We start from the raw sequence: 27899 nt of genomic DNA, 5'->3' as shown, positions 1-27899 counted from the left end.
CTGCCAGCTGAGTGAAGGATTTCATGTGAGTTACACCAACTTGGGTGCAGAGCTGAGGAGAATCTGTTATTTGGTTTCAGCTACCCCTCCTAACCAGTGTGCAACAGAAGTTTCACACTTTAAAACATCTCAGAGCAAATTCCTCACTGGGCACATAGATCAATATTTCCCACATCTTAATGACCTATTACATATGCCTGCGTAACTCTCCTCCTTTTGTGCAGGGATGCTACCGATGAGAATCTTTCCTTTAGACTAAAGTAGGAAGGTGCATTTACAATGCCTTGCAGGTGAGGAATGGAGGCAGAAAGATGGAGAACCATACTCCAGCCAGCTACCAGGTCTTGATGATGTGCTGTGGCATCCAGGTTCAAGAGAGAAATGAGCAAATCACATCTGGGGTTCTCCAGAGCTGTCAGGCCCAGCTCCTTCTGCTGTCATTAGCAAATGCTGCTGCCAGAACATCCCCAAACAGCGTGCTGCAGGTACAGTGATTTAATGACATGGCCAAAGGAATGGAGCGAGGGAGTTCATGTTTCCAAATGATTCATACCACCAATGAGTGGAAGCCTCATGACATGCAATGCTGTTTAACTTTCCCAAGCTAGGACTGTGCTTTCCAAAGTGTTTTATCATAGTATTGGCAGTGTCCTGCTTTAAAAAGCTTTATATGCTCTGGGGAAGACAGACTCAGATGCTTTAGGAACACAGTTATTACCAGTTTACTTGGCTCTTTCCCCTGATAGTAAGTGGTCAGTTTACCCCCCCATTATAAAAAGTCTACTTGAGGTTATCCACTGCAGTCTCTTTGGAGCAATGGGTTAAAGATTCAAACGGATCTCTCCGAAATGTAAACTTGTAATGGCTGCAGTACGGTGCAGTGATGTAAAATCAATGCAGATGCGAGCTTTAACGCAAAGGTAATGGGAAAGCAAAGACATAAATAAGGAAAACTACAAGTGAAGAAAGGGCTTGTAATAGAGGAAAGCGCACAGCGAACACAAGGTGCTGTCATTTAGGATAAATAACGCTGAGCTCTGGCACAAACATTCTCAAGACGTGCAGTCTAAAGTGCTCTAAAGATGAACTAATACCATCGGGTGAGGAAACTGAGGAACAAGGAAGGGCCACAGTTCACAAGAGGTCACTCATCCCACACCAGACACAAAAGTAGACCTCAGGTCTGTCAGCTTCCTACTCCAAGCCCTACCGTACTATGTTAAAATGATTTGTTTCACCATTTCGGCAGTCATTCTCCAGATATGCTTTGCTGGCTAACAATAAACCCCACTCACTGCTAAGGTATGGGTTTCCTTAGGCAGGAAGGATATGTCTGTATTAATGTACTCCTTTTCCACACTCCACTTTCTCTTTATTTTCAACATTTACGCAGATAAAATAAGCTTTGTTACCCAATTCAATACCACGTACCTTTGCATAACGCAAGTGTCACAGTTGAATGCACACTGGAAGGGTTTAGATATGTATTCTAAAGAAGTAACATACAGAAGTAAACCATAATGTCTATTTCTGTCCCTTAACATTTTAAAAGCTATTCCACACCCAGAATTACTGCAGCTTCTCTGATAGGAAGGCCACACACAGAGCTCCATTGCCCTTCTTGTCCTTCCTACCGCCAGACAAAATATTCCAGGGGTACTTCTCCTGAAATAAACGTTTTCTACAGTAGATGTATTTATTATTCAAATGATACTTTTCCTCACACAAAAAAACCCCGAACTACTTCAGCAGGAAACTTAGCTTCAATTTCAATTGTACTTAAAGAACTTCTCGTCTGACAATAATGGAAACATCTCATTTTCACATTTCTGCTTTGTTCTTTGTACATTTCCCCACTCGATGCTAAATGGATATATATATATCTTTTCACCTTTGCTTTTCTTAAATCTCTCCCTTTCTAGCCTTTCAGCTTCCTTAACTTCTGAAGTTGCATAACAAATGAACAGTTATATGCTAACTCAAAAATGGAGATGATCCCCAAAACTACAAAGTGGAAAGTGTAAATATACATACGCTCTCAAAGCCATGTATGGCATTACCATAATATTAAATACAATGTTGAGAAATAAAAAAAAAGATGAATAGGAAAATAACTTCTTCAATGCTCCATTTTAAGGAATTATAAAATCAAAGAATCCGCCACGTTTTTAATTTTGCAAAACAGATACAGCTTCCAAGAAAAAAAGAATTAATCCTCTTTAAAATAAATAAATAAATAAAAAATCACCTCTACTGTTTCTCTTAACCTAAAATAAACACAAGCACCACTTATCTGTAAACATGCATTGTTTCTGTTTCCAGCTTGCTGGCAGCCTGCTGCAACTTCCTCTTGGGATTTTGCTTCTTTTTCAAAGATAGGTGAGCGTTACTTTCTTGGCTCCCTTGGTATCTAATCCATTAATTCTGGACTCAAGTTTTTTTCTGTGTTTCTCTTGACACCTGTCAAAAGCATTTCCTCTTCCAAAGCCTCTACCCTCTCTTTTCCAATTCATCACTTTCATTCATTATCTAATCAATCAATGAATAAACACTGATCACTTTCCTGGGGAGGCAATGGTAGAAGTGCAGGTGGTGAGAAAAGACTTGCTAGAATACAAAACTCTGTATCAGGTATTCAAACCCCACAGTTTTCTCTCCATTTGCTCAGACTCTGCAGGCTTCAGAGGCCTGCCACACAAAACACTGGTATTCCAGGTGCCAGGTAAAGGCACTTGTTACAGTTTATAACTCATTCACAGCCTAAAAAAGTTATTGTTAGTACTTACAGGGAGGTTGACCACATAAAATACATGCTCTTCTTCAAAAACCCAAGGAGTTTCTAATTCCTGTCTTTCCAAAAGCTTTTGATGCCACAGCAAGGCTCTGATTGATTACTTGCTCATCTCATTCTCAGATGGTGACTCTGCCAACACTCAGAATACTTTTAAATCAAAAATTTCTTCCAGAGCTTTGGGGATGGGAACATACAGAATGTTTCTTGAACCCGCAGGTCTGTTCAACATGTTCTTACTGGCATACCTGTAGCTATCCTCAGTTGGAAATGCTGGCAGGCTTCTCCTAGCCAAGCTGTTGAGCATTCTCCATCACTGTACAGTTATAGAAAACTCTATTTGTAGGGCATACGTTTTAAATCTGATTTCTACAAATGTTACTCTAAATCAGGGCATGCGATTCAGCTATTTCCCCATTTTATGTAAATAGTATAGTTAGATTATCTGTGGTTCACAAATAATTTATCATATTTCTTACCAATCAGAAATCTCCTTCAAAGTCAGAGGAAGGTCTTGGAGACGGGGAATATAAACATTCGACTCTGCATTGTTGGTATGGAAACATGCATCTCTCTTTGATCATCCTTCCTCTACTTCTAACTTTCAAGATCATTTGTCTAACACGTGTCAAGCTTAAATCCCAAATTTTAATAAGCTTGGAGTCTTCAAAACAAATTAATTTCCAGATTTGCCAATACCCTTTATAGGTTACAAATCAGATAACAAAGTCTATCAACTAACCTGCGTTTCCATACAGTTAAAGATATGAACTAAGACATGAGATTTGATCACGCTTCAGTGAAAACAGTTCGTGTTTTAAATGCGCCAGTATACAATCTGGCCTATCCAAAATCATCTGCCTGAATGCCGACCAAGGGAAGAACTTCTATTTTGGGTAGATCTGAAAACGGGATCAGAAATAATGACACCCTGCCTCTGAGGTTAATGGTCAGGCTGCACACAGTATTGTAAAACACCCTGAGACCCGTGGATGACAAATGAATGGGTAAGCACAAGCTATCATTAGTATACCCCAACAGTAGCAATTTCTAGCCAGTGAGATGGTGTCCAGCAATAGGTTCTGCCTTCTAGTGGTGATCCCAAGGTTCAGAGCAGGAAACCTGCAGAGATTTTTGGAAGCTGGTACATACTTCACAGATTTACTGTATTTCACACACCGCTGTGAAATCAGGCAGTCCCTCAGACCTTTCAGTCTATTTGAGATGCACACTGCCCTCCACCATCTCACAACAAAAGCACGTATGTAGCTCACAGAGGGCAAACATTTGAGCAGCTCAGATAAAGCTAAGAACAGCAATCTACTCCCACTTTTGACATGCTGGCAACAAATACCTGTCAGTTACTCCATTTCTTTAAGGAAGTAAGAGCAACTAAGTCTAGTTGCACACAAAGGCAAGAAGTTCTCTTCAGAAGATCTGGCATATCGCATTTCTCTGTATTTTTTTTTGCCTGTGGCAGGAGTTTAGAAGTAGATGATCCTCGAGGTCCCTTCCAACCCAAGCCATTCTATGTTTTCCATTTATACAAAGTCTTCCTTTGTCCTCTTCAAGACAGAGCTCCAATTTTATCCTGTTTGATACATTTTCCCATGTACTGACTGATCACTGGCTTAGGATGTAATATACATCCAGCTGCATTTTCTTTACCACTTTCTATTTTACTGCCTGTAGCAGATCCTACTGCTCCAGGTTAGCATACATCAAGATACAAAGTCAGAACCTCAAAAAATGTGCCCACTGCAATGCAGTGTAACAGCCTAAAGCACAAGCACATATTGCACCTCCTTGGAGGGCTCTCTTTCTGGCTCCATTTAGCGTACACACAAACATCCTCTGTAACTTGCACACATTACAAGAAGTTTTCTGTTTGCTACACAGGATATTTCTGACAGCTAAGATCTCCTGTTCTCACTTATTTGCAGCGCTTTATCCTCTCTCCAGCATTACACCAGAAACAGTGAAAACTAGAAGCTTTCACGTCAGGATGCCTGCACTGGGACAGAAAGTTGTGAGTGTCCATGAAGGACTTGCTAATTTCCTTCTTCCTTACCCCATATTCCAAAATTCCAAGCATATTTTTGAGCTGACAAAATGCAAGAGGGTGCTTTGCTCCCCTCTCAGACCCTGGAGAGGAAGCTGCCTGCACGTTAGCAGGCATTGAATACAAATCCTTTCCTTGGGTGAAGTGGCTCCTCCCCAATCGTTCAATTTGACAGCGGCGCCCTAAGTGTAGCAAAGTTATTATGCTTCTTTCACCTAAGACACTCCAATCACGAGTATTTCAGTGGAGGCAAGGTGAGCCAGATCGAACCAGTGTGGAAGAAAGACAAATGACTGCTCATCCCCAGAACCTGATCTGAGCAGCTTGCAAGTTTGAAGGAGAGTTATGATTATATTTTACCTCATTAGTTTTCATTCCTCTGCTTCTTCATGCTCCCCACAGGCTGCGTGAAGCTGTATGTGGGAAAGGATCCTGGCACAGAAATGGGGAGGCCATGTTCTTGGGGCTCCTGGTTTCGTGGAACCTCTTGAGCTTGGCTGGAGTGCTCCATAGAAATATGTAAAAGCTGCAGTGGAGTCACCTGTGCCCTTGTGGAAGCTGCTGTGTCATTCCAACAGATGTTAAGGATATGGCACAGGAATTGCCTTGCCAGATTCTCTGGACTGCGCTGCACTTGAAATCAAACTAGACAGTCCCTCAAGGTCTTGAAATGTAGTTACAATAAAATCACACTTCCCTTTTTCCCTTAATGTAAGGAATACTCATTTCCAAAGCTAAGCTACAGTTTTTTGTTGATTTTGATGCTGGTTTTTGGTGGTTTTTTTTTTTTTTTTCAGTTCAAGAGAGTCAGTTTTTCTACTGAGAAAATTCAGAGGTCATTTCTTTTCTCTGGGATTTATTACTTCTTGTTACTCACTCTTTGAGCCATGAGAAAAGACAGTGGCTATCTTAAAAGCTGCTCTCACTCACTGCAGCATAACTATCATTGGTGCCTCGCAGGTACAGCTCCCAGATTTTTGGGCAGCCATATTCACTTATAAGGCAGAAAACCCTCAGTCTGTGTCTATCGTCTTTTTGAAGCTGAGAGTTAGATGTGAGTGAGGTTTTGAGCCCAAACAATGCCACTGCTGAGATCACTCAGAGATGATCTCTGAGACAGAGACATCACAGAGCATCACAGAGACAGAGCATCATAGACCATTCCTCATACTGGAGATCAGAAGCAGAAGCAAAAATGCCTGGGAGCCTGTTTTATGAGTGTAACGATTTATAGCAGTATCACAGCTGTAGTCTCTCTGGAGCCAACAGTTGAGTGTACTTTGCTAAAACTTTAAACATCACAACTTCAGCCAGTCATAGCAACAATCTCCACACTCATCCCCCCAGACACAAGGGAGTCAAGTCATCCAGTCAAAGGCCAAGAACATGCTGACTCTTAAGCAAATGTCTGCTACTTTGTGTGGCGGAGGTGATTTGACTCAAATCTTTGGTAGGTTGGTAAGGAAAGTGCACACAGATGCCTAGCAGGAAACCTTCCCTAAGCATGCTCACTTAGAGGAACCGGGACTGGTTGACAGATGAGTGGTGAAAAGGCCAGAACTCTCCTTTCATCTCCTATATACAAACACAACCCAGATCAAATATGAACAAGGATGTCCACACATACAGTGTGTGGACAGTTCCCACAGACATAGTCTCTGGGAGCTGTAAGACAGGGACAAGTGGGAGCCATATTATATGGCAGCAATCTATTTTATTCATTTATTTATTCGTTTTATATTGAGAACACACTAATCTTCAAAAAATTCATCTTCTCAGAAGCTGTGAAATACATTTTCCAGTCTTGTTGACCCTTTGGCTTTGTGGAATCGCAGTCTGATATATTATCTGATAATCATATTACATACCTGAATGCTGCCTTTCATCCCCTCCCTTGTGCTGGTTGGTTACGAGTCACATGAAATGAATACTGATTGGGTGGCATTTACACTCCATGAATCCTGACTGGCTACATCCTTGGGAGCATGAAGGTCACCCACTGAATTGCTTTGTGCTTTAGTCAATATTGTCCCATGTGCTCCAGCAGCCCTGTTTTCAGAGAGCATTATCTAATTGAAAACCAAATCTCTGCATCAGAATGCCAGCCATGTGGCTCACCTACGTCCCTCTCTTTCCACATGCCACCACGACTTGTATTTGATACTAACGACTTTCATCTTTAACAGAAAAAAATAGAAAAAGAGCTGATTTCAACGCTTTACATGGAACAGGTGGAAACTGAAATGGCAAAAGATGGGAGGGGTGTGATTTCTAAGGAGTTGGAAAAAAGCTGGGGAAAAGGGTGGCGTTAAAAAATAGTTCCATGAATACTGATGCAGATCTTTAAAATAAATATTGTGGTTGTGCTGTTTGTGAAGTTGTTTTTCAGACTTATTCTCATGCCTTACCTAGAAGAAGCCCCAATGACTCAATATGACAAATGTTGCAGGATGTCTGAAGTAAGCAAAGCTCCAGATGTGTGCGTGTATTTACGCCTGTCACCGAATCCTAGAAAAAAATACTTCTGCTTAACGTATGTGCATGCCTGCCTCAACCCATAAAAAAGACCGGAAGTGCTTCAGATGTACATCAAAGCTAAAACTCTCATGGAGACTGTCATGAAGACATTTTTGGGGGGGAAAAAAACCCATAGAGGCAAAGAACGATCTTTGGCTTATACACTATTACACAGGAGCGCAAGGAAAGAAATGCACCGTTGAGGCCTCACCTCGAGTACTGTGCTCAGTTTTGGGCACCTCAGTACAGAAAGGACATTGAGGTGCTGGAACAGGTTCCAAAGAAGAGCAACAAGGCTTGTGAAGGACTCAGAGAATCTGCCCTATGAGGAGGGTAGTATGGTTAGGTTGTGTCTGGACTTGATGATCTTTAAGGCCTTTACCAACCTGAGCAACACTATGATACTAACTGTTCACAGAGCCCAGGACAAGAATGCTAAGGTGACAGTGCGTGACTTCTTGCAAAATGGCTTTCAACTGTTGAACACGTGAGCAGCTAAGAAGAGTGATGAACTCTACAGAAGATTTGCCCACTTAACTCTCTCTGAGCAGCCATGGGCCAGTACTACGCATTGGCTAACTTGCCCATAGCACAGGAGACACAGTTTTCCTCCAGGAGCTGCCACTGATGCTTCTACAACCAAGATATAGGAACTAACAAGAGTAAATTCAACCATCTTCTCTAATTTGATCTGTGTGAGGTAAGGAACAGTGAGCCAGAAAATGGAGATAGTCACATAACTGGTTATTGAGGAGTGCCAAGGGTAACAGCAACTGTCTGCATGTATAGAAAAATCTCTGACAGTGCACAGTGTCAGCATTGATTTACCAACAGAAGGAGACATAGTTCTTGTGCAGCACCCAGCAAGCAAGAAGCAAGGAAGTGGTGGACCTGCTGCGCCACAAGGTGCCTGCTATTGAGAAAACACATACAGCAAACCTGCCTGCTATGTGCTACAGGTACCAGGGCTGCAGTGCAGGGTCGAAAAATCTCCCCTAGCATCAAACTCTGTTTATGCAAAAAGGAAAAAGTGCTTCCCTGTATTTTACCCTCAGATCCCAAGAACATGACGGGGACAGATGAAGCCCCAAAGAAGAAGGAGCCATCAGACACTCAGTGTATCTAGATCCTGCTTTGCATAATTCTTCGGTGAATTTCAACAGCACAGACCTGGGACTCTTCAAGTAGCTCTTCTTCAGCTCTCTATGTCCCGCTTTCTTGTTCTTTCCTCCCTCCTAATCCCAAATACCTTGCTTTATCTCTTTTCTCTGCCCTGGCTCAGTTCACCTCTTCTTTTCCTCCTCTGCCATTACATGATCTTTCCCTCCATGCTTCTCCACCTCCAGTTCTGCCTTAATTCCCTATGGTTAGCTCTGCATATACCATTCCCTCTGTCTTTTTCTTTCACTTTCTACATTGTCCTACCTCCATGCTCGCTCTCTCTGCTTTTCATCCTTTTTCTTTTCCATCTGCCAATTCCAAGCCTGTCTTTCCCTCTGTGCTTTTCAGTTCTTTTCTTCCCTGATGCCATTTCAATTATTGGATAATTCTCTGCTCACTTTCCCCTCTCTCTCTCTTTTCCCCTTTCCTCTCCCTTAGGGGCTCAAGCTTGTCTCTCTCCATTTATTTCAGGGATACTGCTGCTGTGGGTTTCAGACGTCTGCAGGTTTGTTTGTTTTTATCATCACACCCCTCTCTTGCTGCTTAGCTTCTTGTCACTTCACTTTCCTCTTTCTGCCTACCCCAGCCATAGCATCATTACATCCTTTCTCTGTCTCAGCCCATCATTTCCCACAGAGACCGTTATTATTAACCACACCGGGAAATGTATGAGTGGCGGTCAGCAGGGTCAGCAGGGCTCTGTTTCAAATTGATGGGAATGAGAAATGGAAGTGGCACAACAGGCAAGGGGAAGAAAGCAACGGCCCCTCACACAGCCCTGCTGCAGAGGACGCACCAGCAGCAGAGCTGGGGGGCTCTGGCAACCACACCTCGAACACTGTGCTTTAATTAACGTCCCCATGGAAAAGCTGGCTGCAGGCAGCGAGCGTCAAGGAGTCTCAGTGATCCAGACTGTTGCACTGTAGATCAAGCCTCATTTTACAGAAACACGTCTCCGTCAGCCTCCTGACATCTTCAGGCCAGACAGAAATTCCTTTCAATTAATGAGCTTGCAGGAGGATCTCACTACTGTGGCAGGTATCTCAAACGCAGGAAGGCAGTGGAACAGCAGCTGCCAGCACCAATGCAGGGAGAAGGAGCAAACAGGCTACGAATATTGGTTTTTGAGGTTGATGCCATGAGAAGAGTTGATTCCCACTACAATATGGTGTTGGGAAGAGGGGAAGAGCATCTCTGGTAATTGCATTTTGGCATGGTGGGGATGTGTCCAGTGACAACCTCCAAAAACCCATGGAAATGCTTTGGATTCATAGCAAGAGGAGAGTCTTGCTTTTCCCGCTGTAAGAGGCATGCTTGGGCAAATGGAGAAGGACAAAGTGCAGGAAGTATTTGGCAGCTGGGAGGGTGAGTATGGAGGCCTGGTCTGCTTTGCATCCTACACCAGTGCTGCTAAAACGTGCTACAGGAGGAGGAGCACGGGCAGGCTCAGTCACACTGCTCTCAAGGATGTTGATTGTGAAATGCTCATACACAGGGTTCCTGCTTGTCACAGCCCTCTTAATGCCTATGGTCATTTGCTCCAAGCTCCCTGCCAGCTACTTTTCTTCAACTCTCCCACTCCCTCAGCTCTTGACATGAGGTAGAGCTCCAGCAACACACTTCTGAACACTACATCTGCAGGGCAAACTCTGTGGAGGCTGCCATACACGCTCTAGATAAGAGCATCCTCAGACAGCAAATGTTCCAATCTTCTTGCACACCTCATTGCAAGCAGCACTCTTGTTCAAGTTGTACAAGAGGCTGTGTGAAACCCTGCTACCTACCTCATGCTTTCACAAGTTTGGGAATGTAAAGTTACCTTTACAAATGGCCTTCAAAACACTGAAAAAATGCAAGCAGGAGAGGATCACTTAAAATTGCTCAACCTGTCTCTGCTGCCTTTCCCTGCAGGCATAATTCACTTATTGCCTGCATATAAATTAGGCAGGCTTTGATGGAAGAGCTATTGACAAATGTACCTCGCTCTGTTTTCTTTTCCTGACCTGGGGAATTCTGGAGAGGAAAGAGCCAACTTGGCAAACGGTGAGAAAAAGGACAGTTGAGTAACAGATTGCTTTGGTACAAGTTTACAGGCAATGTCCCTACCTCTACGAGACTGATGTCTAGTAAAGGACAATTAATACTGGTCTTTGGTCCAGTCTTTGGGTTTGCTGGCTATCCAGCTCAATGAGTAGCTTTTGCTAAGGGTAGTTCTTTGACAGTAGTTCTGTATTTAAAGTCACTTTCAGAAAATCTATTTCAGACAACTTCTGAATGCATTTTCTTCTTGGGAACCTATTGCCAGCATCTTAAAGGTGATGCAGTTTGCCACTGCAATGTGAAGGCAACACAAGTGGATTCTGTTTGACACCTTAAATTCGAGTTTCCAAGTTTGGGTTTGAGAAGTGGAAAACAGGGAATGTACAACGCTCCCTCCTAGATTTATTGACAGAGTATAAGCACTAGATTAAAAAAACAGCTAGCAAAGGGAGAGGCAACATATAGGCAAAACAAAGTGATACGACGAAGACAAGCAAAATAGTAAGATCACAGTCACAACACAGTATTTGCCATTAGAATAAACATGTTTAGGCTAGAAATATGCAACTTCCATGTTCAGGTACAATTTCTGGACATTGACATCCTGCCCATGAAGACTGTAGTGTTTGAGGAAGTCCCAAAGCCCTTCTGAAACCTATGAGAACAACTTCAATTTTATAAAGAAATAAGGCGTCCATCCGCTCCCCTTTTGCCATCAAAATCATACTTGTCAAAAGCAACTGATTAAAATGCAGTTGGGGCTTATAGAGCAAATTAGAAGACGGAAAAGGTTCCATATGCGATATTCAGGCTCAGTTTTTTACTTATTCTATCCTCCAGTGTCTGTAATCCATTTGTTCCTGAGAAGCTGTTCCCTGAACACAAATTAAGCTTTTTGAGGCATCTGGACTAAATTATTTCTGCAGGGAAGTGAGCAAGCTTAATTCTCGAGTGATCTAGTTCCTGATACACACACTTGTAATGTCAAATCCAAAGAGAATGGCAATCACAACCCTATTATTTTTTAGCATAAGCTAAGCTAATAATATGGGAAATCTCAGATGCATTCATTATTCTGGAAGAATCTAAAATGTAGGCATTTTCGAATATGTACAAGCTAGCGTGTGTAGGCAAGGAACTTCATTGTGGTCACATTGTTTCCTGGAAGCGGACTGCAATAATGAAATATGTCTGCATTCCCGGAACCAGAATTTGTAGCAAACATTCACCCTTTCAAAGAGCAATCTTTTCCTGTACAGCTGGGGATTTAAGCTAACAACTATGCGCAAATTACAACAAGTCACGAAAAGAAGTTAGAAAGACATCTAAGGAATGAAATCAATCCATTTTCACAAGCTGTCCTCTGTTCAAAACTCAAGAGCGGTCTAAAACCTTTCAGGATATTTCTAACTCCAATTAACACAAGCGATTCTTCACATCAAGTTGGCTAAGTAGACTGGACTTGGATGAGGATTAAATGTGGGCAGGAGCCAAGGGGTGTGTTTCAACTTTGTGAAGAGTACAGTCTCTTCAAAAAGTGGAGATAGTTGGCTTTCCATTTAGGACAGGGCACATTTTATTTTGACTACAGCAGCAACAGAATTACTACGGAAGGCAACTTTACACAGCAAATCAGCCAACAGGATTGCTCACACACTCTCACATACACCTGAAGATGATATTACTCGCCCTTTGGGACATGAATAATAACATAAATTGCATACACACTGAATATTTTCTTAGAAATGACTAATGCCTTAAATGACATATTCTGATACCAAGCAGTGTCTGATCATTTTTTAAAGGCATTTGATTTACAACAAAATTAGGTTCCTGAAAGATGCTCCAAATCAGCTGTCATACAAGGAAAGATGGAAGGCAGACACGGATAGATGAGGGAGATGGATGGTCAGCAGAATTTCAGGTAGGATCTTCCAGTTCATTAAATATCAGACACAGGAAGAGTAAGAGTACGTAAATATGAGCTTATCCCCAGTGACCACCTGGTTCCCACCAGAAAAACAAGGACATGGGCTCAGCAACTCAGGCAGTGCTCACCTACAGAGAAATGCAGCAACCAAGGAGAGCAGAGAGCCCCGGGAGGCCGCGCATAGCTCAGCACAGCTATCACTCTTTCTGAGGAGGGTGTAAAAATGAGCTCTTCTAGGGTTGAGATGGCAGCAAAAAAGGAGAGAACTAAAAAGATACTGAAATATAAATAAATAAAAGAATGTGCTTCTGCTGAAACCATGCAAATCCAGAATATCAGAGCTTTAGGAAGTCTGGGTTGATGGAGCTGTGCGAAAGAACAACTATGCACATATTCTGCTCTGTGCTTGGTGCTATTCCAGCCTTTTAGCATGAGAATTATATGAGGGAGACTCTAAAGCAGCAGTGAGAGGCACTGGCACAGTTGGGAGGCTGAGTGGGAGAGAAGAAGGGGGCAAAGCATCTGTTTCACCCTCAGAGCTACCCAGTGATAGGGAGATGTTATAAAGGCACAAGCCTCCCGTTCTTTACTGACAGAACTCCACAACCCTTTCCCTTCACACGCTAAGCTCAAAGACAGGTAGTAGCTGTGCCACTTTGTATTCAACACCTGCCCATCTGTAGAGTTCCACTCAGCACTCCTGTTGCTTTGCACACAATCACCAAACACCAGTGACAGGAGTCCCGACACTTCATCTCTACCACCCACCTTTGTCAAGCTGCATCATAGAAACCTTCCTCATGGCATGGAGAATGCAACTTTGGAGCAGCTGTTGGCCATTTCCACAGGCAGGCTGCTGTTTTTCATAGCAGCAAGCATGCAGATGCTAAAATGATGCCACTCATAGAAGGAAGAGGTGTCCCCTCAGCCCACAGGGAAGGGGCTGAAGTGGAAATGAAAAGTTCAGCATTGCTCACTTACGAGGCACAGACTGCTGTCAGCTAACAGAGAGTTTCCTACAAGGACAAAATGTTCATTTGCTGCTCTGAAAGTAATACATCCTATTTATTTCCATGGAAACTACAACAGATACAAAGAGCACCATAACACTGTTGGATAGAGCATATTCTCAGCTACAAAACACCACTTTTCAACATAGTCACAACCATTAGGTATGCATTTCCACCAGCTGTGAACAAGAGCCTGCATGCTGTGCTCCTAACAATCTGCACCAGTGGAGGTGCCCCACTGCCACCGTCGTCACTGCTGAAACGCACCACCCACTGCCTCACTGTGCTCACATTCAAAGGCTGGCTGCCATAACCATTCAGCAAGCACTGGTGAATGTCAATGGATGCTGTTTTTTCCACATGAAGGAGTTCAATTCCACACCTTTGCTTCACCTGCACTTCCATGTCAGATGTCATTCTGTCAGACTGCCCCTCTGCTGCCATCTGTCACACAGCAACAAAATGTAAGGGAATATCGCTGGGGAGGTTCAACCTCTACTGCCATCCCTCCAACATTTGCCTCTGATAGAGTTGGCAAGACAGTAAAATAGGAGGTATGACTTTTGGAGCAGCCCTCATACCCACAGCATCCAGCAGCACAAATCCCTACCTCCTGGATAAGGCAGGAGTGACTGATATACCAAGGTTAGGAGCTCACCTCAGCAAATGAGGCACAGCTGGGTATGGATAAGTTTGCTTGGCACTGGCTGCATCTCAAAGCCTCCCACAGCAGTTTCCTGTTGAAAAATGCTTAATTCTTAATTCTGACTGCCCGGTCTGCAAATAAACACCAATGTGTTGATGCTTTAGCTCTCACCGAGTTGCTGGATCTGCTCCTGCCCAGCATAACCTTTCCTGCCCAAATGCTTCTCTGCTGGGGCTTGGCTCAGCACAGGACACATGTTCACAGCTCATTGCTCTATACTGCTGGATGGGTTAGATGGATCCTGTGGCACACAACCAAGAAGAGCTGACTTCCCTCAGAGCTCAGGGGTGTGAGGGATAGCAGGAAGTCAAAGCTTCCCCTGGCGAGGGAGAATGTTAAGCTTATGTTCAGAGCAGGTCATGCGATAGTCAGGCTCCAGCTCATATACTGGCCTAGAGACTGGAGAAAAGCTCCCTTCCAAGCACATTCATGATTCCAGACTGTCAGGAGAAAACCAGACAAGGGGCAACCCTTGGCTGCTTTTAAAACGTTCCTGCATTGATTCCTCCTTGAGATACAAGCCAGTGAGTGAGATGAAATCTCCTCTTACTCAAGCCCTATTTTTCATAATTATGCATCTTTAGTGTTTCATAACGACCAATTTAATCACTTTTGCCGTTTAGAGGGCTATAACAGCCAATCATGGTAATGGGCTTGGTATTTGGTAGGAACCATTTAACGCCCAAGAGCCCTTGTTCTGAGCCACTTGATGCCACTTAAGTTTGACAGACAGACTCTCATTAGCACAAGTTGCAAAACCTCTCAGATGAAGCTCATTTCTTTTAAACAAACTATGCTCAGTGATCCCCAAAGTCTCTGAGTGAGGAAATTTTTAGCTCACTTCAGATGCGTTCAGGTCTGTGGAAACTAATCACCATATTTCCCATGCCGAGGGGCTTTCTGTTAAATTCTCTAGCTGTCTCCTCACAGGTTTCCTCTCAGTTCTTGCACATACCTCTGCTCCACTGGGGCCAGCTCCAAGAGGACTAGCTGGGTTTTGTGACCTTCTCTTTCCATGCAAAACCTTTTCGATGAGCTTCTGTTCTATATCGCCTGGTAAGCCTTGAAGGGACAGCTCTCACAACCTGATTCTTCCTTGCTGGGGCAACCAGCAACACACCCTTGGAAACCTGCAGAAATATCTACAGAGCTCTGATTGCTGCTGAGACTACTACGCTTACCTTTGATTTTCCTGCTGCCTCATTTTTTGTTTGGACAGTGATCCACAGTACAAAAATAAAGCTCAGGGCATCTGAGACTGCTCTAGACACTCTCAAACACATGAAGTCTGCATCTGAACTCACACGATGACGGATCTGGAGAGTCATAGTCCAACGTCACTTCCACAGCAGAAGGAATAGATACTTCTCAAAGGATTGTGAGGTCATAGCATGGGCAGGGCTAAGAACCTGACATAGCTACCAAGAATCTACAACGTGCAGTTTAAGACCATTGGATTGGCTCACTTCTGCTTCTCACAAATAGATCTACTATTTACGTGTCCTCTTCTCCACTGTATCACAAACCATGGTGCATGCAATGAGACTAAAAGTAGCAAGTGCAGAAGGCCTAAGAGGAAAATAAATTGATAACACAATGGAAAACCCAAGTCTCAGTGACAGAGAGGACAGGCACATCTTGTGGTACAGTCTGATGTGACACAGTAATATCTTGGCTTATAGTCAAAATGACTTCAGAAAAACAACTAGGTCAAAAACACAACATGCAGAGCTAAAGGAGTCAAAACCTGTTCTTAGAAAGAAATCTCTTGTATTCAGCATAACTTGCAGTGAATGCTGACACATTCCTAGCCTACTGCTCACTGAGCCATGACATGGTGGCCTGATAGAATGGATGGTGGGTTGCCTTCTGTCTAAACACTCTAAACGGACCTTGTGTCTAAACCACACTATTTGGTTCAAGTGCAACTAATGCAGCATTCTCAGCGCCATTATTAAAATGGATATGTTTCACCAGACACACACACAACATTTAAAGCACCATATGATCCTGCCCAAAGCTGAAGAGAGCATTAACCGATATTATGATGTATTACTTGGGAAGTAGCCTGATGCCCCTTAATTAGAGGCTGCCTGCTAAGGTACACTCAGCAGGAGAAGAGTTAAGGTTGTATTTGTAACCTTAAATCTCACCTTACCTGGCTTGCAAGTGCTTAACTGTGCAACTTTAATGTGTTCTTATCAGAGCATTTTTATTGAGCCATTATTAACACCGTTAGATACTATCTAGCATTTCCCACATCCCCCTCCTCCACAGCTGTTACCTGAGCTACAGAAAACAAGAGATTCAAAGGAAGCACTTAACTCACCCTCTGCTATCATCCTCCATCACCCCCTTGCCCCAAATCCCCTAGCAGCTTCCTTAAACAGGACTGGAGTTTTGCTCGCTATGTTTTTTGCCCTCGGCCAGCCTGTGCATTGAAAGAAATCCTCTACTGATAATTATTAAGTTCCCTTGACGCTGGCTGCTCATTAATCTATTATTTTGCTCCTCTAATTACTTTTGTCTGTTCGAGTTAACAGCCTCCTTTCTACATCTTTCCTGGGTCTCACTCAAGAGATGCTCGTGTCAAATGTGACTTTCCTTCATCCACAAATCCCTTACAGCCTGTGCTCTGTGCATGGACTCTGAGACCCACCCTGCCACTTCCTGAGGCACAAGTTAAGCTCTCACACTGAGCCACCTGCATCACTGTGTACCTGTACTTCACCCAAGCTGTGGGGTGTGCACCTCTGGGCATTTGAGCCTAGAGCTAAGCTGGATGAAACATTTAAGGTATATCCTTAATATCTCCACCTGCTTCATTCCCTGGAAATCTCCTAAAGGAACCCTCTCACAAAGATGGAGACCTTTCACAAGATGCGAGGCTACCTACAACTTCACAGTGCAAGGATCATCCATCTATATATACACTGGCTTCCCTTCACAGTTACCCTTTACCCAAAGACAACAGTCAGCACAAATTAGCTTAAAGTCCCTTGGGCAGAAGGGGAGACAGAGACAAGAACCAATTACTTATTTGCCTGGAAGATGCCAAGTCCATCAGGGAAAAACACAGTTGATACAAGTGAGACTGTCAGAAGGAGGCTGCAGATGCAAAGTCTGGAGCCTGGTCTGAGCTTCAGTAGTTCACAGAATTTCTAACATTTTGTCTCTTACCAGGAGTGACACTAAAGATAATTAATTATTCTCCTGTTCCCTTCACACAGCTGTACTTTAGGTTCTGTAGGCAGGCTCTGGACAGCTGTACAAATCCATATCCTGCAGTCAAAGGATGCTTTTTCCTTTTAGGTACAGCTCATCTCCCACTTGTGGCCTTCCTGGGTCACAGTACATGGGCTTTACAGCTGCCCAGTGGAGCATGTCATGGGTATGGTCTTCTCCAAATTCTGTAGCCCTTCCTCTCTCCTGCAGCCCTACATCAATACTGTGGTAATTGAAATCTCTGATAATCAATGCCTTTTTCCAGGCCCTTATTACATGCGTTATACACTTTTACTGGTGGCTGCAGGCCAGCAGTGATCCTCAGGATGTGCTCATCCTTCACATCACTCACGTCAGACCCAAACTGGCATGAACTTCATTGTCTGCATCAGGCAGCGACTCTTCCCTGCTTGGATGGACCTGCACTCAGCCATCCCATTGCTGTCTGCTCTGCACCCTGTGGCACCCTAGCACTGAGGTGGCCACTCGCTGCAAGTTTACTGCAAGAAGGGATGATTTGCTCAATACCTTCAGCTGGCAGGCACCCCCTCCCAGGACAACCGTATTCAGATGCTGGAGAAAACCTCCACTCTGCAGAAGGCAGAATGATGCCTGACCTTGCTGTGGTCAACACAGCAAGCAGCGACAGGATGTTCTGCCCCCCAAAACTGGCTTATTTTTTGCCCTGATTTTATCTCTGACAGTAGATTTCTTGCAGGTCATGGGGCATAGATGCTGATTGTCTTCATCAGTGGGACTGGTATGCAGGTAGAGGTAGAGTAAGAGAAAAATCAGATGATTTCATGGGAGAAGCTAGAAGGGTTGAAGACTTTGGAGCTGTATGCTTCACTCCCTCCAGACATCACTGTTATATGCACTGATGTGGATGTTGTTATCCACGTTCACTGAGATCGTCACACTAGATGAGACAGACGCTCTGGCTCCAATGCAGCATATATCAGCCACTAAAGACAGCCAAGTCACTGAGATGAGCTGAAGTCAAACTACGGCATACAAGTAAAATTAGTGAACTGTCTTTAAATGAAATATAATGAAATGAAATATAATGAAAAAGAACGCAGGGAACAGCTATAAGCTACTACCTTAACCTTCCCTAGTGTATCTTCATCCTACTGTGAAGAGAGAGAAATATGCTCATCTAAAGTGGAAGTACTTATAGATTACAGCTACAAGGTGAAAATATGCAGCCTTTCCATTTTCTTCTTAGGAATCACTTTTTTAAGGATGTTTGAACTGAAACCAGAAAATTCACAGCATTTTAAATTTAATATCTCTTTAATTCACAGTCAATCTCTCTGTATCTTTACAAGCACTCTTTACATTTTGAGCAGTGAGCTCTAGCTGCAAACATGGAGCTGCCAGTGGTACATATGACCTCCAGACAGCAGGGAAATTGGACCCCATCTTAAAACATCACCTCTTTGCCCCTATAAAACCTTAAAAATACCTGTCACTGATGAAGTAGCACCATGCACATGAGACCCAAAGCAGACTCATTAGTTCACATCACTAGAGGGAGACACGATAACACACACACAGGCAGAATCTTGCACTCAGTGACATTTTCTGCCAACAGTCTGTGGAAGTTGACTACTTAAAGGTAGGATATAATGGCAGGTTTGTGCAGTGGAGCACAAGGAAGGCTGGTAGGGAAAGAGCAGGGCAGGACCTACTACACAGCAGGGGTGGGCATCCAGCAGATCTTTCCTCTTTTCTTCCTAGTCATGCCAGCAATGTTCCTTGATTTCAAAAGGTTTTTGCAGGTGGGAATGAAGGAGAATTTGGTAACCTGCTACCTACTTTTATATACCTGCTATTACCGTAAGTAATTCTACTTACGCTAGAGTATGGCAACAATTCCTTTCCCTATCATCATTAATTACACATTATTCTGAACACATCTTCTCAGTTTTGACTTCAGGTCTTCTGGAATCCTTCAAGACTGTCTCATGGAAAGACAGCAGGAAAAGAACAATCTGGTAATTCCTGAATATCCTGGCTAAACAGGAACATCTCAGTGGAGAAGCACTTGAAGGTAGAGCTAGTGACTATACAGCACTGCCCAGACAGGAGTATTACAGCATGCAGTGAGCTAGAAAGATGCTGCTCTTCTGTAGGTGGATGAATGTTTTTATATAGGCACAAATTAACTTAGCCTTTAAAATGCCATGGAAAAGATCTGAATACCATGGTTGACTCAAAGCAATAACCATTCTGGGAGCAGGAAAAATGGAGGTAACTCCATCAGAGTTCAACTTGCTATCAAAAAACCCACAGCATTTCTGTTTGGTAGGAAAGCCACCAACTTGGTACACAACTGCCCTCTTCCCAGTGATAGCACAGAAAAACCTGCCAAAGATGTAACAGCCGAGCACCGACCAAAAGACTGCAGATGTTTCCCTCCAACCACTGCTAAAGGCAGCAGGGCAAAGTCCCTCCTCCCAGCAGACTAATTCACCAGTTCCTCAGAAGTGCTAAAATATTTTGAGGCCCTGATCTTTGTCTCTGTCATGGGGTGAAAAGAGAAATCAAAGCTGCATTAAAGCTGCAATGAAAATGAATGTTTAATGTATCAATGTGAAGCGTGTTTGTACTGAAACAGCATCACAGACTGCAGGGACTGAGTGGGGCACTATTACAATAGGATGGATCTGTACCTGATGATATTTAAGCTACACAGAGAAGAAAGAAATCAAACACATCCTGTGTACCAGGGAGAAAGCAGGACTGCAGCATGCAAGGTTATTATAAATGGGGGTGGGAAGCTCTTGCTTCTGGGTCATGCAATAAGAAGGAGGGATAAGAAGTAAGATGCAACCTACCCCAGGGAACCTCTAAAGTGACTTCTAAAAAAGCGGAGCCAAAGGAACCGGGATGAAAATAGAGGCTGAAGCAAATTTGGATGCCTTTTAGAAAAGCCTGGAAAAAGTTGAAACTTTGGCTTCTTTCCCAGGCTCTCTGTGAGCCAGCATCCTTCCCCAAATCCTCCTGTATAACACTGGACAAGAGAGAAACTCAACCGAGAGAGGAAAAGATTTCAGAAAGAGCCCTGAAACAAAAAGGGAGTGTATAAGAAACAAAGTGAGAGGTCTCTGACAAAGAGGAGACCAGATCTTTTCCAGAGTATTTTGAGGATACAAGAACTAAAAGAAATGAGACTTGGTTAAAAAGCATTCCTTCCCTTCAACACTGTATAAAGCTGAGTCAAACAAGCACCATGTAAACCTTAAATTTCCAGATTAGGCAAAGGCAGATAAGGGCATGAGCAGAGCTCCTGCAGTAACACCACCAAATTAAAAAATAATCACATTTAAAAGGAAAATTATATATATATATATGTATATATATATATATATGCAAATTACTCCTTCTTTCCTTCTCCTCAACTGTTTCACTGAGGTTTTTAGAAGAGAGAGGTGGGTTAAATGCAAATGGCTTAGATAACCAGAAAATCCCCTTCCCACTCGTCACCACCCAGTGCTTACTGGGTTGACTTGTGATGACTCTGGATGAAGTCCAGAGTTTCTGTTTATTATCTTCTTTGGGCAGAAGTAAGCTTTCCTTACAAACTCAAAGTGGAGTATTAAGGCTTTGGATAGCAACGAGAGGCAAACAAACATTGGACATAAAGACAAAGTTGCCCACGTGAATAACAAGGTTATCTTAATTTCATGCCTTCAGAGAGTTCTCTGCTTCCTTCATGTTCAGTGTTTGACCCTAAAAGAAGACCTGAATGTACTAAGGGAAGATACACAAGTGAGCGGGAAATGTGAGATAATCTGTCTCTTTCAATTTAGGTCTCATCCTGATCTCTAGTAATTGAGCCCCAAAGCATGAAGTATAACATCCTTCTCAGTATTTTGGTGTGAATAACAAGAATATCCAGATTTGTTCACATTATCCTCAGAAACACACAAACTGTTTGAGCCTTGCCAAGTTCTTAACTTTAAATAACTTTCCATGGCAATGAGTTCTATAGCTGTTTATAAACATATTATATGTATACCATCTCAATTACACAGAGCAGGAAGGCACTTTTCTGTATTCCCTATCCCTTCTAAACTTCCCAGGTTATGGTAAATTCTCTAAGACTCAATGAGAATTTCTTCCACCCCCTAGGGAGAATTGGCCTGGCATATTTGACAAGCCTTCCCACCTCCTTTCCTTTTACACTGTGACATGAAACTTGGGCGTTGTAATCAATACTTATCTGCTTTGCTTGGACTGTTTTTTTAAGCTGTGATTACCAGTGTAATAACTAAGCTCCTTTTTTAAGCCAAACTACATATCCTTAGAATGTTAGGAGGAATATGAGAGAATCCAGACTTTTTTGTCTTCCATGTCGAACTGCCTTGCTGTGCTGAGGTCAAGGGACTCAGACTGGGAATGAAATACCTGGTGATTTCATAGAGGTTTCACCCTGTAACTGCTCTTAGGAAAACTTAATGGTTTGCTACTCTACTGGTTACACAGAACCAGTAAATCCCATTTGTTCATCCTTGAGCTGAGCCTAATATAGATCAATATAGCTTTGCCTTCCTGTAACAGCCTCTGAGATTGCCACAACACTTGGGTACTAATGTCACAGAACTTGCCACAGCATCCTGGAGCAAGGCCCTCATGGGAAAGAAGGATGAATGGGACTTTCTGTCTGTGAGTACTAGCTCCTTCGGACAGAAGCTACCTTTTTCTTTGGCATTTGTCTGCCCATCTAAGACAATGGGCTTGGTAGTGAGATCTCTGGTGATACCTGCAACAACAGTCCATGTCCACGTTGCTGTTAACTCAATTCACAAGGGCTTTAGGGCTGCTGTTGAAAGAGAGTTTATTGAGAAGTACTTGAATGTACATGAATATTTATTTTCCCCAGGAAGCTTTTTCAGTCAACCAAGCATCTAGCATTGCTCTGACTAAGATGGAGAGATGAGGAATGATAAATGATTGCCTCTTGGATTGTGATCTCAGCAGCTTATGGGTAGGGAGAACATACATTAGCCTGAATAAACATAAGTCAAGAAAGACGTGAAATAAAACTAAGATGAGCTCAAACACAGACATTGCCTACCATCTGTAAACTATCTGACTGGGTCTTTTCTTGACTGTGTAAGTTGTTCTCTTGATGCATGGTTCAGGGAAAACAGAGCATCTCATAATGAAACTGGCCACAGATGGGTAGGCTGCCTGTGGTAGCCCACACAGAACCTGCCAGCATGATGAATGATACTTGCCCTGAGCTGGGGCCTTCTCCAGCCTGTGGTCCAACTGGGAATTTGATAGGACCACATTCAGTGATGAAAAAAATAATCTATACTTTTGTGTAGGCTATAAGCTAATAAGAAAACAATAGTATAGCACCCACTCCTTATAGAAAGTCACAGAGGGGAGATTCTGAGTTTTGTCCCTTTCAAAAGATGAGAGACTACAGGATATCCCCAGGTGAAATATTCCTAATGCTACCGACTGCCAAGTCACCTAGCTTGTATTAGTAAACTCCAATACTCATCCCCATTCTAGCAGAACAAACCACAGATTCCTCATACATCCATTTCAGAGGGTTTCTAAGGCTTACCATCACATAGTGGGATGAGAAGTCACATGGCACAGCAGGCTTAATAAGCCCATGTCCTGAATCACAGGGGAGGCAATTGGACTACGTGCAGGGAGGTGCTGGAAGCTTCAGGTCAGCAATCCCATAAGAGCTCTGCTGGCTGAAGGAGAAGAGCTAATGACGTTTGTGCTCCCAGGCAAGGCCTATTAAGCTAACCATAGCTAGTTAGATGCCATTGCCCTGGTCCTACAGCACTGGAACCTGTCAGATAAGGAAGAAAAGGGTCTGGCTGGACTCTCTTATTTGGTTGCTCTGTCAAAATCCAGTCAGTCAACCATGTGAAGAGGAACAGAGGAGGAGAGCAAGGACTTGCATCATTTCAAGGAATGTCATTTCTGCTTTCATTACTAAACACTGTTTGGAACTAAAGCTGATCTGTATTGTCAGTTGCCACCTGAATTATTATGCATTTTTCCCCTTATCTGTCTTCTTCCCTGGTGTCAGTGCTAGAGTCAACAATCACAGCCAAACTTCAGTTATTTCACCAGAGAAGGAGAGAGGGTTTACCTGTGGGGTTACTTCAAGTCTTGGGGCCTTATAGTTGATTAAAGAAAAAATGCTTTGTTAAGTACTCACTAAAGTACGAGCAAAGGAAGGCACTCAGCATTTTTTAAAGTGAATATTCTACTTCCCAGATAGGCAAACGAGTGGGAGATGACGGTTCATTTAAATGAACGATCACATGCATCTCTGCCTCTTTCACACAAAGAAGGCAGCATCACTGACTTCCCATTGCATTTATATCTTCCGCTTTCCAGCCCACAAGAAATAAATCATTTCTGTGGTCCTAGCCTAGATAATTAGCCAAACGCTACTGACCAAATCAATGAATGAAAGAAACAGTAGACAAATTTGCTAATGAACTCCTTCAGGAAAGTGCACAAAGAAAAAGTAATTTGGCTCTCTCGACCCCCAGTGCTGGTTTAATTTCACAACCTGTCCATTCAAAACCTCCTACACAAGCTCCATAGAGCTCGTTCTTACAATTCTGCAGTCACGAGTTTAATCACAAAAAGATCCACAGAGAGAAAAAGAGAGAGAGAGATTTTAGAAACCTTTACAATGTCTAAAATAGCTCTTTGATGGGTAGCAGATGTGCTCAAAACTAGCATAAATCGAGCCAAAATGCCTGACAATCCTGGAAGAGGGAGATTCCAAGATAAGACAGATGTTTCTAACCATGATAGCTTTGGAATAGATTTGGGATTTTTTTTTGGTTAATTGTCAACCTCAAGGAAAACATTTAAAAGGAACTTTTTTGACCCTCATTTTGGACAAGTGCCTTACTGGTATACGTGCTGCACAAAGACAGGACTTCTGCCTGAAATCAGTTCCTCTGTATGGATAAAAGATAATAGATGGGTTGAGATGCAGGAAGAGACAGTAGAACAAGCAACAAGATGTGGACATGACAGACAGTCATGAAGTACTGCCTGTCCTTCCTCCCCAGTTAGGAAGGAGGTGCTTGGTGGGCTTCACTGTTAAGGGGAAGGCTTGAGTTTTGATTGAAAGGGCTAGTGAGAAGGCACTGATGGATACTAACAAGGCAGTGTCTCTCAGACACATAACACAGGAGGAAAAGTGAGGAGGATAGTGGGATAGTGATGAACAATCCCATTAAAACTGACATGGAAATCAAAGCAGGGGTGGGATCCAGGATTGCCAGAATGGAAATATGCTCTGGGGAGTCCTCGGAAGGGAGAAATGAACTCAGCCTGATATCATGGAGTAAGGAGTACAACTGAAAAACCCTCAAAGCACAAGCATGCAGCCAAAGGGATGAGCCAGGACAAGAATCTTCACGTTGATCTTCTAAACGATACATCTGATACATATCAGGACTCAGTTTTCATGAATATTTAATTTAATTCTCCTGTTACTCCTTTAACTCAAACATTAGATTGTGCTCACAGAATAGCTAGTGTGTTTCATACTAAAATATAAGAAAAAGTTGGGTGGAAAACTACAAGACTGAGGGTACAGTAAGATGGAAGACTCAATAAGAAATAAACCTTAAGAGCAAAAGTGCCAAAGTTAAAAGATTTTAAGTACATAAATAAAGGTGAAAAAGATAGGGCCTATTTCTCGCTGCATACCGATGGCACATCTGTGCTTAATACAAAGAAAGCTGGAAAACCAAGCAGTGTCAATGATACCACTAAGGATTAGGGTTCTTCACAACAGCTCTGCTCTTTCAGTACTTCCTTGTAGTCTTTACCCATTTTTCTTTCATTCTTCTGCAAGAAATGTGCCCAAACCACAAGATGTGTATCTAGCTTTCAAATACACAAATGCTTTGGCTGCAGGGATGAGACAGGAAATCTGAGCAACACCAGTCTGAACCACAGACATCAAATCCAGGGGCTTCTGGATGCAGCACTTGGATCAGGCCCTGTTCTATCATCTCCTTCTGGCCCCCTCTCTAACTTTATTTGTGTGAATCTCTTCCCTTTGCTGGCTGACAGATGAAGTTTCTCTAGCACACAAAGAAGACTTGTACTCTGCGTACCTCAAACCCTCCTTAACCATTTACACATATGGCAACACAGAACACTATACACCGTTAATGAATACTTTCCCCACATGCTTCAGATGACAGAATTTTTGATGGCAAAAAGGAAATCCAGTAAAGAGCTCTCTCCTCAAATGACATGATACAGATGAAGAGAAACCCACCAGCTGTTCCCATCCCCACTGATAATCTTTAAGGAATGAAGGCTTCCTTGCAACTCACACTGCTATCACCATGGAGTCAGACTATGTAAAGGACATTTTCCTTCCAAGCTTGCCACATCCTCAAACTTGGAAGGTATACTTAGATAGCAGAACAAAACTGTTGAATAATTCCATCTCTATTCTGCTCTTCACTTGCATGGCAGATCGAGTATCTCCTTTACTCACTGCACAAGACAACAGAACACTGTCTGCCAAAGAGGAAAGTAATATAAAATCACCTCTTCTACTATTTTCCTCTCCCTTTTAAGGTGAATCAATTGGAAGCAAACTCAGTTTTTCAGAAAGAACTTCATCCATGTAATATATAAATAGAAATAATTCTTTCTTGCTCTCTCCCACTCCAGCATTGTTTGCTTTCCACTCCCTTCATGTGCATTACCAGCAGAAGAGACTGGAACAGATAGATGAAGGCCAAAGCTAAATAAAATCACAAGTCCATCTTCTTCCAAGTCCAACATCTACTGAAGTAATTTCAATTGTTCCCTGGGACAATGTGGTTATCATGCTTTGGAGGTCACGCTACAAAACATGCTTGCAATGCACTGAGGAGCCTTGCCTCATTTCTGCAGCTGACTGAATTTCTACTGAAATTTTCAATAACAGTGGAAAAGAAGGAAACTACTGCAGAGTTCACAAATCATCAGCAGGGTATAGGCCAGTTGAGTCACTTACCTGTTGGGGTGAGGTGCCTCCAGGTGATGACAGGCTCTGGACGTCCATTTGCCATGCAAACCAGGGTCACATTGCTGCCTTCATTCACGGTGATGTCCGAGGAGATATTGGAGATCTTTGGTGGAACTATGAAGACAAAACAAAGTTAGACCTCATTAATTCCAGAGGGAAGCTGGTCCTACTTTTAACCTATCAATCATCTACTTATTAACCAGAGGCAGACATGAACTCCTCTCACAGACTGCACTCCAGTTTACCACACAGGTTTCTGAATTAGAATGGTGTTCCAAATATAAGGTTATGACTTCTCAGCAGCCGAGAAAATCAATTCCAGTGTAACAACCTTTTAATGGCGCAAAGATGTAAAAAGAGAATGGAGAAAGATACATAGAGCAATAGTTTGCTTTCAGGAGTATGCGTGGGGTGAAGCAGCCAGGAGGGGGAAAAAGAGAACAGAAACAGAGACATAGGCAAGGTCACAGCTGAATTGAGAAACAGTGAAAAAGCAGGGCCTTCTGGCTGTGAGAAAGCTGCCAGCATTGACTTAGAGAGCACCTGATACAATGCCCAAAAAGCCCAGCAGCACAGTCATATGACTAGCACGTCTCACATCAAATATGCACTGAGGAGACCAAATCAGCATCCCCAGGAAAGCCTCCTGCACCAGACTTCCTTTAGCTATCTACTCTCCTTAATTTTCCTCTTCTGGGAGCTGCCTTACAGGGGTACCTTTGCCCTGAGGACCTGCAGGTAGAAACATCTTTTTCTGCAACTTTGAGACATTACGTTTTGGGGGCTTGATAAAAAAACCTCTAAGAACTTGCCTTACTTGCCCCAAGGCTGCACAGAAGGTCAACTCTACACATTGCCCCGGCTCTCAACATTCATTTTGAAACTAAAAAAAACCCTGGACACTATTCTATGTCCTCCTGCAGGGTTCCACACCTGAAGGCACAGAACCAGAGGTACATTGGGTACCGATGCCTTCCCTGGGCTGATATCAAGCTCCCAGAAAGGTTCAGACCAGCCACAGCTTGTGCTCCTTGTGCCTTAAAGGCCTTCCCAGGTAACTGAGTCATGGGAATGAAGTGATTCCATGGGGACTTGAACCAGTGGCTGTGGATGAGGAGCAGGCCTTGTGTTTCAGCATCCCAGCCTTTCCTTAAGGCAAAACGAACTGTGGCTGTTTCTCCTTCCTCATGTTTGTGTCTCTTCCACGCTTCACGCCCAGGAGGAGGTGAGGGAGTTTAGCTAAAAAGGAATCTTCTTATTTTCTACTTTTTTTTTTAATTTTCCCCCAGCTTCCAAATTTGTGTGTAGCGAGGAATGAAACAACATCATTTTCTGCTTTGCTTACCACAGAGTAAACAGACAGCAACCTCCCCTTCCCGCTCCTTGGCAGGAGTGGCTGATGGCCCTT

At 43.1% G+C, this 27899-nt stretch overlaps 1 protein-coding gene across 5 annotated transcripts in view; it reads right to left on the bottom strand.

Moving 5' to 3' along the window:
* Nucleotides 1–27899, bottom strand: part of LSAMP (limbic system associated membrane protein) — a 913158-nt gene that overhangs the window by 75794 nt on the left and 809465 nt on the right. For all 5 annotated transcript variants that reach the window (XM_015875995.3, XM_015876028.3, XM_085544928.1 and 2 more), the window contains one exon: nt 26480–26605. In XM_015875995.3, the coding sequence (XP_015731481.1) occupies nt 26480–26605 (126 nt within the window). The remainder of the gene's footprint in view (nt 1–26479; nt 26606–27899) is intronic.

Source organism: Coturnix japonica, chromosome 1, assembly GCF_054131305.1.
Source record: "Coturnix japonica strain WE chromosome 1, WE-NBRP24, whole genome shotgun sequence".
In the NCBI taxonomy this organism is placed as follows: Eukaryota; Metazoa; Chordata; class Aves; order Galliformes; family Phasianidae; genus Coturnix; species Coturnix japonica.
This window is presented reverse-complemented; position numbering and strand designations above follow the sequence as displayed.